The following is a 12,918-nucleotide window of genomic DNA, read 5'->3' on the forward strand; positions in this document are numbered from 1 at the left end:
GGTGTTGACCAGTTGATCCTAGGTGTTCGAGTTTATAAATTCTAGGAAGCGTTGGGCAAGGGAGTTAGTACTTGAGTAGTTCTCCCAGTTAATGTTTAGGTAATTGAAATCACCCAATAGTAGGGTGTTTGTTAGAACCTTCATATTTTCCAGTGTCTGCAGAAACATGGAATGGGGGTCCTGGGTCATGGTGGGTGATCTGTAGCAAGCTACAATTTGAATTGCAGTTTTGACCATTGTAAGTTACACATAGATGATCTCTGAGGCATTGTGCTGTGCCACTAACCTGGAGGTATGGGTATCCTTGATGAATATGGATACACCCCCACCTTTTCTGTTTCGGTCCAGGTTCTGTGGCCAAAAAGTATGGTATGAGTTATAGCCTGGTAGTGCTGGGGTGCTCTCTGTAACCTTTAACCAGATTTCTGTTACTGCACAGATATCAATGTTCTCCATACTGAGGAGTGCCTTGAGTGCATACATTTTGAGGTTTTGACTTCTGGCGTTGAGTAGCATTACCCTCAGTTTTTGGTTACTTGTGCTATTTACGGTGGTGCGTTTGTCTTTTGAGCCTTGCCTAAAAAAGGCACTATGGGGCGGCAAAAGCCTTGGCCAGTATTTGAAAGCCTAAGGGTGACAGATGCAAGCCATCTCCTGTGAAGCAACATGGCTTATCAAGCATGTTATCCCAGGTAGACAGATACTGGATCCCCTTTGAATGACACCAGAAACTTAGCCAATTGTCGAAATTGATCATTTTTTCTTTATACTGTGGCATCATTCGTGGTGAGGGCAGGATGCTACTCAGGGTCAGGGTCATACCGGTCTGTGCTACATGATCAGACAGCTCTCCCATGTCTCTTTTCAAGTAGTCCAGGCAGGTACGTCTCAGGTCATTCACACCAACATGGACAATGACAGAGTCGTATTTGTACTTTTTCTGGGTTTTCTTTATGTTGTTGAGAATGTGCAGATCAAATGTGAGATGGTCATTGATGATGACCCCTAGTAGTTCAGTGTGCGATTCCACAGTGATAGGAGTGTTAAGAGATGAGATTGAGAAGGAAGATCTGAGATGGTTCATAGTTTTAGGAATGAAAAGCAGGAGTGTAGTCTTTTTTGGATTTAGAATTAGTTTGCTCTTGGTGAGCCAGTTTTCAATGGATAAGAAGGATTTCTGTGTCCTTGTATTTAAGTCAGAGAGGGAATCAGCTATGGTGATAACTGTGGAGTCATCAGCGTATTGCACAAGTGATGACTGTGGGCAAGATATGGTCAATAGGTTGGTAAAGATATTAAACAGTAATGGGCCAACGACTGATCCTTGCGGTGCATCCATTCTGACAGGTAGAGCAGTACAAGTAGCAGAAAGACATTTAACAGATTGAAATTGGTCATTGAGGTAACTAGTGAACCAGAAAATAGTGGAGTTGGATAGGTTTAGTTCAGAGAGTTTGTTCAGCAGGAGGGGTGGAAGACAGTGTCAAATGCCATTAAGAGATTGAGAAGTCGGCATGAGACAAATTTGTTTTGGGCTCTTGCTTGAAAGATGGTATTTACAAAGGAAATCAGGGCAGTTGAGGTGCTATATTTAGGGCGAAAGTCATGTTGTATGTGGGTAAGTAGGTTCTCTTGTAAGAGGAAGTGAAGGATTTGTTTGTGTACACATTTCTCTAGAATTTTAGAAAGAGAGGATAGGATTGCAATAGGCCTGAAGTTGGCAAGTTCTGAGGAGTTACCTCCCTTGTGGAGGGGTAAGGTGATGGGTAAGGTGTAAAATTGTTTCAAAAGTATGAGTACTTTAGATTCAGTAATGGAATGGTTGATAAGTATGGAGATAGGGAGGGCTAGAGAGTTAGCAGCTTTTTGGAGAAAGAATCGGAGCAATGGAGGGGGAGGAGTGTTTAAGCTTTAGAAGCAAGGATTTAATGTAGTTGGTAGGTACGTTTTTCAAAGAAAAGGCCCGAGATGGGTTGGGAGGTGTGGGAGGTTCAGGGAGGATGTTAGCATTTGGGCTGGAGTTGGTTTGGACCGTTAATTTGCTGATAGTGTCAATGAAATAAGAATTGAAATTAGTTGCAGTTTCAAAGGGTGTGCTATTGGGTCATGGTTGGTGGTAAGAGAGGTTACTTGGATATAGAATTTGGTTGATGGCATGCCTGAATTTCTTTGGGTTAGAGTCCAAATGCTTTGACTGGTTTTATCTTCAGGACAGCTTCAGCTTCCAAGAGTTTAAAATGCAATAGCTGAGAAAAAAATTTACTTTATTCCACCATAGTCTATGATGAGCAAACTTTAAGTTAGAATACAAAGGTGCAGAGAGTGTGGGGATACAGATGAATTTGTTGCATGCAGTACTATCCTTTGTAATTTATTGTAGAGTTATATACCATTTCAAGTATTACTCAAATGCGTTTACACTATCGTTTATGCAGGTAAGTTTGAAAATCATAATCATTTTGTTTTTTTCCTTGGAAACTATATCATATCTGATGTTTTAATCTCAGTCTTCATATTTTTTTGGAATTGGTGCTTCCATGTTATACAAGGAAATCATTCAGAACTTTGAGAAAGGCACAATAACAATAAGGAAACACAATGGTAAAGATGCTCTAAGTAAAACAAAAAATTATTTGGGATTATAGTAATGAGCAGGAAATGTAAAAACTGGTGGGCCCCAATGGTCATTATTTTTAGCAGAATTGTTTTCATTTCATAAATGGTCATTATTTTAGCAGAATTGTTTTCATTTCATATTGCCTTATTTGGTTATAATTCTACTTTTTGTTTTTACTTTTTAATTCCTTCTTAGATATCTCTATTCCAAAAAAATTGAAGTTGGTCTCCACTCTGCTCGCTGCCTCCACCAAATGGCAGTCTTGTATGGTATAGCTGATCTGCAGGAGTTCTGCAGCAAAATTATTTCACAGCTGCTGCCAGATGACCCTACATTTGAAACTCAGATCGACTTCTACAACTATGCTGTTTCCATTGAAGATACCTTCCTAGAAGACATTTGCTTGCAGTATCTGGCTTGGAATTGTGAGACCTTCACCAAGTCTGACATGTGGCTTACTGTAAGTGCAGGGCTGATGGAGGCTTTATTGTCCAGATCAGACATTGTCATTGAAAGTGAACTAGCCCTCTTACAAGCTTTAAGGAACTGGATCATATCAAACAACAACACCAAGCCCCAGACTATGAAAAACTTGATTGGAATGATTCGATTTGCCATGATTCCACCAGAAAGTCTGTATAAAGAAAAATATAATCTAACTGTATATCCACTCCATGAAATGATTCTATATCCTTTATACATACAAGCAATGGAGTTCCATACTGTAGGTTTTGAGATACTTGGTCAATATGTCAACTTTTCTGACAGCAAATATGTACCCAGAATTTATACCTCTTTGACTTGGAGTTATTTATACAATCGTACTTCTCTGTATTCAAACAATAACTACTATCCATATAATTATGGGTATTACTATAACCAATATGCCATGCAGTACTCATTCCAAGCCTCTAAACACCCCAGCTACCTGTTTACGTCTCAGTCAGTGCCATGGTATGCTTCATTTTACTCATCACAGCAAAGCTGTATGAATTATGGGCACTCGTGTCTTTTTGATAATTTCCCTGTATTAAGCCTAACTGCACAGTTTGCCCAGGACCCTTCCATATTATATGAAAACAAAGTTGTCATGATTTGCAAAGATTCTTATGTTGCCCATGTTCAAAAATTCAAAGATAATTTTGCTTCTGTGCCCTCTAGTAATTTTTCCTCTTCTGTGTTTCCATGTAGCTCTGAATACTCATCCTACAGGTATGCCATCAGGCCAATGTATGCTGGTGTTAATGACTGATGGGTTGTAAGTACTGCAAGCATCTCACAACATGTAACAAGTTCATAGGTGGTTACTAGGCTATCATCCCAAGAGCTATTTTAAGCCTAGTGAAGCTTACCCCAAATTTACCTAAATGTATTTAGTGTTTAAGACAAGAAAATGCTGTAGTACTCACAGAATATTAGATTTTAATAGCATAGTCTTTGTTTAAAGTGATTGTATAATGGGGTTAATTACTTGAATATAACTACTTGTTGACCTTTTGACTTGTCATAGAAGTTAACCCCATTGTGCATTGTTCTAATAGGTGTGGGATAATAGAATAAATAAGTAAATAACTAAATAAAATGGAGTTTGAAAATCACCTGTAGCCTTTAAACTAGATCCGTGTCAGTTCTGTTGTTCTTTTGGGTCTGCTATGCACTGCAGACCCTAAAAAGTATTTTATATTTAAATAGGGAGCACTGAACACCTGCCTTGTGATTGTAGATCATTCTATATGTGCTTCAATAAAGTGATGAATGTTTGTTGTTATGTGATGTGAACAGGTCAACAGCATTACACAGAGTTTTCAGTCCAATGTATAAAACGTTTAGGTAATTGTATTAATTATTTTTAAAACTCTGACACAGTAAAAAGAATACTTTGACTGAAATAAGACATCCAGAGTTTACATAACTCTGCCAAACAATAAAATAAAAATAAATCTTCATTCACTTGCCACTTTGCTGTACCGGTAAAACAGAGTCTGGCATTCACTTCACTGTCAAACATCAAATCATTTTTCCATTTAGAAGATATGTCCATCAGTAGAAACCAGATTATGAACACCAGTAGTCCATTGACTGTACTAGATTTGTCATCAGAGATCAGCCTGATACAGATGCTTCTTCCCCAACCAATGTTCTAACAATCAGAAGTACCAGTGAAGTCCTTTGTTTAGCTACTCTCTACCACTAAATTTGCTCCTGTGTGTCATTTTAAGAAACACCCCTCTGTATACAGAATGTCATACTTCTCAGCCCGAAGTCATTGTAAATACATATATTCAGTCAAAAATGAGGGCAACTAATTAACTTAAAGTAGGAATACTGAATATATTCTCAAATGTTTATGCCCAGACATTTCTGAATTTCATAAATACAAACTCAAGTTATTCCACACCTCAACCAGGGGACGACAAATCCTTGGACTTGGGCCTTCCAATATAAAACAACTTTGTTTCACACTAATTATAACTTCTTCCCAGGCCAAATTAGGCCATAAATCAGTCACATTCAACTTAAGACTAATTCCAGATGCATCTTCCAACACCTAGGTATTTAGAGATTATGCCAAGGCAAAGAATGTTTATGCAGATCCCTTTACCGCCAAATTCTATGTACACGTAAATAGCTTGAAAGGTGCATCTGACCTGCTCAGAAATAAACAGAATGCCAGACTTAAAAATGAACCCCAATACTGGAGCCTTAATGTAGACTAGGCAAGCTCTCCAATAAAAAATACTCATTGCATGCAAAATACATTTAACTTTCAAGATGACAGCAATACTCCTGCAAAACTCAGCAAGGAACTCAGGACTCTGATCAATTCAACCAAAGTCAGATATAGGGTTAAACTGACCTTCTTTAACTTTAGGATAATCTCATTAACAATATCAGTACTGCAAAGAGGGAATAGTCAAGGATAGCACATACATGGAACAAGAGGACATAGCCAATCCACTAAGGAAAAATTTGCATTTACACCTCTCAAATCAACCAATAATAAGTACTTGTGCTATCCAAGGCCAAGAACCAGACAAAGCTGTCTTTCATTCACAAGCTTACAAACCTTGACATAAATCATGACAAAAAGACAATTCAAGATACATCTTACTAATGTTAATAGAAACTGTATTATCCTGAGAGATTTTACATTGAATGGAAGTGACCCACAGAATGTTAAACTATTTTGCCCTAGAACAACCAATAAACAACAAACAAGGTATAATGGTATGCTTAATGGAAATCATTTACCAGTTGACCTAATAATAACAAATATAAAACAGCAGTTATGAAACCTTGATAATAAATAAGACAAAAGCATTAAAGTGCTACAAGAGTTGTTAGTGTGATTTACTATTCTCTGAATGCTGTTATTGTCATGAAGTTAATTTCTTATATATATATATATATATATATATATATATATATATATATATATATAGATAGATATATAGATAGATATACACACATATATGTGTGTGTGTGTGTGTGTGTGTGTATATATATATATATATATATATATATATATGTATATATATATATATATATATATATATATATATATATACACATATATATATATATATATATATATATATATATATATATATAGATAGATACATACACACACACACACACACACACACACACACATGCACATACACAAATATATCAATGTGTATATATATATATATATATATATATATATATATATATATATATATATATATTTATTTATATAGATAGATATACAGAGAGAGAGAGAGAGAGAGAGGAGCATCTATGTTGATTGACAGCACAGATCATCAGTCCCATGGGAGCCAATGGTGCTAAGAAAAATATCTGCTGTTTGAAAAACATTTGCTTTTTATGTTACAGACTGCAGTACAATTAATTGTTATGTATTATGTCACACATAACATGATTAAAATAATTTACTGTTCATGTTTTAGATGGATCTGTTAAGAGTATCGGCATTGTTGGTGATTTCAGCTTATTTACACCTACAGGTCTGACTGCACTGTTTAATGTTTCACACTGCACTGATTGTGTGGACTTTCTTGTTCCATTTAAGCCTACAGTTTGTGAAAGGCAAGCAATACACAATACTATTTTCAATCTAACTTAATCATGGTATTGAATTTGTAGCATTCAGTGTGACAACAGAGCAGTTTAAATGTGAGAAATTAGTGTAACTAAACAAGTAAGGCAAGAAGAAACTTTATCTGTTTAGCTTAAAGGATTTTTTTTTTCACATTTCACTTTTCTTTTGACTCCAACCTTCAGGTTTGGTATGTCCATCCTATCATGCAATTTCTCATTAAATTGTGAGTCTTTCTCACAGAATAAGCAATGTGATTGTTCTCCAGGTACTTCTATTGCTATCTTGACCACTAATGTGGTAGCCTTGCAAGTGGATGCACCTTTCTCTGTCAAGCTGGTAGAAGTATATTGTATAACAGTTTGAGAGGGGTGGAAAGAAATATGGCTTAAGTGCATAAGGTGAAATTAGCTAGAATACTGGCAACAGTCTCAGAGTCTGAGTAAGTGATCCCATTATCAATGAGCTCAATAAAACACTGCGTGTTGCTTGTGTTTATATCACGTTATCGAAAGATGAAAATAGCGAATGCTATTTCATCGAACCTAAAATATCTAAACCACATAATATCGAACATTCAGAACAGCGAATGTATTCCTTGGGAAAATTTTGCTATTCCAAACACATACACACAACCCAAGCACACCTAAAAACATCAATACACACACATACACTTATAATCCTACAACTAACCCTACACTAAACTATACATACACTACTATCTATCCACTTACCTTAACCCAAACCCTAACCCTAAGGTCCATCACTATCGCACACTCACCTAACCTGCGCCCTAACCCTAACTCACTTAACCCACCCCTAACCCTAATTCACCTAACCCGCGCCCTAACCCTAGCTCACCTAACCCGCGTCCTAAACCTAACTCACCTAACCGGTGCCCTAATCCTTTCAACCACACAATCGCACACTTACCTGAACCCAACCCATAAATTTCCACCCCAACGCTGAAAATAGCGAAGCCACAGAACCGGCCATCTAAATTCTTTCCCTAGGAAAGAATTTGGTGTTCTGCAGCTTCACTATTTTCAGCGTTCGCTCAAAACGGTTCGATATTAGAACATTCAAAGTTTTAAAACTTCGATGTTCTGATATAGACCCTGTTGCTTCTGAGGTTGCTGATATAATTTAAGAAAGGTTTTGGGTTGTCTTTTGTGGGTAGTGAATCTGAGTTAATATTTAGTTTTACACTTTCTGATTGTATTTTTGAGGGTTTTGCTTACCCAGTTTAATTCCTTTTATGCTAAGTGATTGTTTTTTTAAATGGGTAGAAGTTTCTTCTTGTTGTTGTAAAGCTTGTTTATGTGAAAATACTACCTCCTGGGTTTGCTTTTGAATTTGCTGTTATGCTTATGTCAGATAGGGGCAGGCACTTCAAGAGGGGAATACTATTCTGATAACCATGCAGCAGCAGTATTAGAATAAATGTGCCATTTATTATGACAGTAGGTCAGTAAGTAATAAGTTGTTGACCTTGGAAATGTCCATAAATACAGTGGTTTCATATGGGTAATAAAGAAGAAATAAAAAATAAGATAGAAATACATTATAATACATGTTTTCCATTTTGTAAGGTATATTCAAGATCCTTGGTGTGACCAGAGTTTCATCTAGTGGGCATAAGGGATATCAGCAATTGCTATCACATTTAACTAATTATTATGTTGAGTTAGTAAAAGGAATTAAACTAACTCCAAAAAGAAAAAAGAAATACATGCATATAATACCAAAATCAATACAGATCAGACCTCATCAGTTCAAACCATGTCACTGATAAACTTTACAAGGTTATAACTCTAGTAAACAATTATCCAAAAAATATATGTGCATAATCTCACTCAAGCCAGGGGAGTATAGGACCCATTATGTAATGATCCAAAATTATTATTTTCTATTTATGCTCCAATGCCCCCAGTAACCTTCCTTCTAACTTCCTAAGTTGGTTGCAGATGGCATAGCTCTCCCCATCTGTATTCTAATCAATCATTTCATCCAAGAATCCTGTATACCCCTCCTCTGAAAAAAGCCTTTAACATTCCCTTACACAAAGGAGGCAACAACACAGCCATCTCCATCTTCTGCCCCATAGCCATTCTCTCTCCTATCTCTAAAATTCTTGAAAAATGTATCCACCTTCAACTTTACCCTACCTCTTAGAAAGTCACCTGCTAATCCCAACACAACATGGATTTAGACCTGGACACAGTACCACCACCACCCTACTATCTTTTCTAGATGATATTAACCACGCCCATGATTCTGGTAATATTGTATCTTCTCTTCTCTTAGAATGCTAACCTACCTAAGGCCTGTTATACAATTCCCCATATCCTGCTATTAACTAAGCTCCTTCATCTTAATCGCTCCTTCTCCTCTCCTCTCTAAACTGGTTTTCCAGTTACCTCTCTGATAGACAGTAGGCCATCAAATGGAATAAGTGTACCTCCTCCTACCTCACCACTCTGACTGGCATCCCCCAAGGTTCTATCCTTGGCCCTCTTCTATTTAATATCTTCATTAATGACTTCCATCATTACATCCCTAATGCCAAACTTGGCCAATATGCAGACAACTCTACCATTATCTGCTTCACTGAATCCCTCCCTAAACTTATGAAAATAACACAAGTGGCCTTCAACAGCACTGAGACATGGATGCTAAATAATCACTTAGCTCTCCATGCATCCAAAACCAAAATCATGATCTTTACCCCTTCTAAAAACATCAAAATAGACAAGAGCTCCTTCTCTATAGTAAGCCAAAATAAGACTCCTATCGAAACGGTCTCCCAAACTAAGCTTCTAGATGTCCTTATCAATGAACAACTAAAATTTGAAATTCACCTTCAAATCAACATCAGAAAAACTCACCAGAAACTCAGAATGCTTTATCGGCACAATCACTACCTCACCTCTTCGACTAAGCTTACCCTCCCTACCACATACCTCCTTCCCTCTCTCATGTACAGATCACCTCTCCTTACCAAACTTCAAGCCACCTTCAAAGCTAAACTGGCATCCTGTTACAATAAAATATCCAAGTTTGCTACCAGCTCTAAATCCTCCTCTCACCACTGTGACACCTTACTCTCCCTGAAATGGTTGGAGCTCCTTAATTATCTCTCTTATAGTCAACTCTCCACTGCTCATAAACTCATTTTCACCCATCTCAGTGCCCCTCCATCTCCTCCATCCTTACAATGCACCTTCCTGAGTGAACCCTTAGATCTAATAACCAAAACCTCCTTGAAATACATAAACTGCCACATACCCCTGGGCAACTTCTTTTGTCTTTCTCACTCACACAAAAATGGAACTCACTTCCTCCCTACATCCAAACTACTCAGAATCTTTCCTCTTTCACGACTTTGCTCCATTCATATCTCTCTACTACCTGGGAGTGCTCCTGCTCTCACCAAGTCTAACTTCAATACTATTACTCCTACTCCAATTCCTACTCCTACTCCCACTCCCCCTCCCACTTCATTCAACCTATCTCCCTCTGAATTCTACCTAACTCTCACCTGTTCTATCTCTTCCTTTATCTTTTGTGTACTCCTTTAATACCTTAGCTTGTGTTGGTATCTGCCTGCCACATAAGATATAATGCTTACTCTCTTTTATGGTTCATATACCAAAAATGTTATTGCTACTACTGCAACTAAATCAGTTGGTTTCTATTCATTTGTATAACATTTCATGCTATCTACTGCTGAGTTGTTTTCGCACTATACTGTATTAACTCTGTGTATTACGTTTAACTGATATTTTTGTATGTATATGCTCTGGAGCTTTTCTCCCTGGGCATCCATTGACAAATGGCTTATCTTGGCACAATGGACTTTCCCAGTTAACAAACTGCAAATAAAATAAATACATATTTAGGAAAGTGTGCTAGTTCTGTTTAACTAGGTCCTCAGTCACTGGTTTAATCAACTATATTATTTTTATTTTACATTTGTTTACCAGGAGTGTTCATTTGAGCCCCCCCCCCCCAAAAAAAAGACCCATTTTCAGCAGAAACCCAGGGAGAAATTCTCTATGATACATAGTGAACAGTGTTAACAGGTTACATAGTAAACAGTGACACAAGTAAGTTAACTAGCAATAGTAACACAAATAATTCAGTAAAGCTGGTAAGTCACACATTGATACACATTATAATACTTGGAAAAGGAAGCAACATATTAGTAACAAAACAGTAATGTAATTCAAGTTAGTGGTGTGGTGTTAGACTAACCAAAGAAAACAATTAAAATAAAAATATACAAAGTAGGCTGGAGATAGGTTCCAGAGGAAAGAGTCAGAGGAAAAAAAAACATTAGTGAGTGTGACGACCGTGCCCTGGCCCAGCAATCAAGGAGCCTCAATCCTCACCACTAACACCAGGGAGGTTGTATGATGGAAGAGGGAAGGATAACTAATACACACAGTAAAGTACAATTTTCCAAATTTTGAAATTATATTTTTAAATTTTTAATGTGCATATAGAGATCACAGTCAGTCTGGGGTTGGCTGCTCCCTTGCTCACCAGGTCCCCAATAAGACTCCCCACTGGTACATCTATAGGGTCCAGGTCTCAGCCTAACTGGGCAAGCTAAAACCTCCAGTACCCTCTCTGTCCATCCAGTGCTTCGTGTCCCTGACAAGTAGCTGACACAACACACACACACTTTGAGATACGTATTTATACAACTTCACAGACACTCCTGGGAAAGGTTGTCACAGATTCTACAACTGTGCCCCTTTACCCAGACTATACGGTAGTAATTACTGCCACCACCCAGTTAATAATATCAGCTACTAAAATGCCCTTAAAAGGGTGTCCAATTATTACTGTCCAATATTAATATCCAATGGTAGTATGACTAAACAGTCTCAAGGCTTAATTTGGAGTGACTTAGACAGTAAACTCTATAAATATGCAATGCATTCTAGAGCTTATCTCTACACAAAGCAGCCACAGGTAGAAGATTTTAAAAATATTTAATAATAAATAATTAAAACACAAGACAAAACTACTACACCACAGATATATCGAAGAGTTCAGAGATCACACTGAAACTTAAAATAATACAGTAGGACAGGTCTGATTTCAAAGAAAAATATATAATTAATCTTTACTAGCTTTAACTATTCCTACAAGAAATCACAGTGCTGAAAACTTACATGTGAGCACAAGGCAGAGTGCTGATAAGCTGGATATCAAGATCAAAATGCCCCCTAGTCTCTCTCTGAGACATAGTTTATAAAACATCACTAACAAACATGTCTCTGGGTCCTCCCCAAATTACATCATGTTGACACTTAGGTTTTCCCAGTATTCATATTGCATCATCTTGTCACCTGCTCTGAGTTCCCAGGCTAATAGAAACTGCATTATTTAGCAAGCTAACACCTGCACAGGAGAATACATCACTAAAAGGCACTTCACATATACACTCTAGCAATTAGTCCTTAGTTAACACAATAGACAGAATGTCTTCAGCCAGCCTGACCAGAACCATCTTTGAAGAATGTCATGAAATCATTTCAATTTCAAAAGACAAATTTGAAAGGCTTGACTTAGTTTTTCTTTATAGCAAGGGGGCAATGTTGTAACAATCTTGAAGTTCACATTTTACAGTGTTTTTCTTTCATTTAAAAACACAAACCTGTATTTTGCATTTATTTATACAAATGATAGAATTATGTATTAAATTCTATTTGACTAGGCTGGCAGTCTTCGCCTATCTCTCCCCAATCGTCACCCCCCCCCTCCCTTGATAAACATCGCTTGAAATTGTCAGGTCTATCTAGGTGTACAGACTTCAAAAACTCTGCGAGTATGGCAGCTGCAAGGTCTCAAAATAAGAAAAGCATTCCAAAAAAGCATAGAGAGACCAGCATACAATGATACTAGATAATACTTTAATAAAAGTATTCTTTAAAAGACAAGCCGGTTATGGCTGAATCAATACAAAACCTTCATCAGTGTAAAAAAGTGACAAATAAAGAAATACTTAAATACAAAAAGAAATAGACATGTGATCAATTAAAGATGCTCATTAAGTCCTGGTTTAAAGAGACCTCCTAACTTAACAATCCATTTTTTTCTCCATAGTATTCAACAAATCATGCCACACCCTGTCACATAAAAATGCATATTTTAGTTTTACTATTATTTATAAAATGATGAGACC

At 37.0% G+C, this 12,918-nt stretch overlaps 1 protein-coding gene across 2 annotated transcripts in view; it reads left to right on the forward strand.

Moving 5' to 3' along the window:
• LOC122817289 (galectin-3-binding protein-like) overlaps window positions 1-4,542 on the forward strand; it is a 302,267-nt gene extending 297,725 nt beyond the window's left edge. For both annotated transcript variants that reach the window (XM_044090515.1, XM_044090516.1), the window contains one exon: window positions 2,813-4,542. In XM_044090515.1, the coding sequence (XP_043946450.1) occupies window positions 2,813-3,869 (1,057 nt within the window). In that variant the 3' untranslated portion in view covers window positions 3,870-4,542. The remainder of the gene's footprint in view (window positions 1-2,812) is intronic.
• Window positions 4,543-12,918: the final 8,376 nt, after the last annotated feature.

Source organism: Protopterus annectens, chromosome 12.part0, assembly GCF_019279795.1.
Source record: "Protopterus annectens isolate FY-2018-M chromosome 12.part0, PAN1.0, whole genome shotgun sequence".
Classification (NCBI taxonomy): domain Eukaryota; kingdom Metazoa; phylum Chordata; order Ceratodontiformes; family Protopteridae; genus Protopterus; species Protopterus annectens.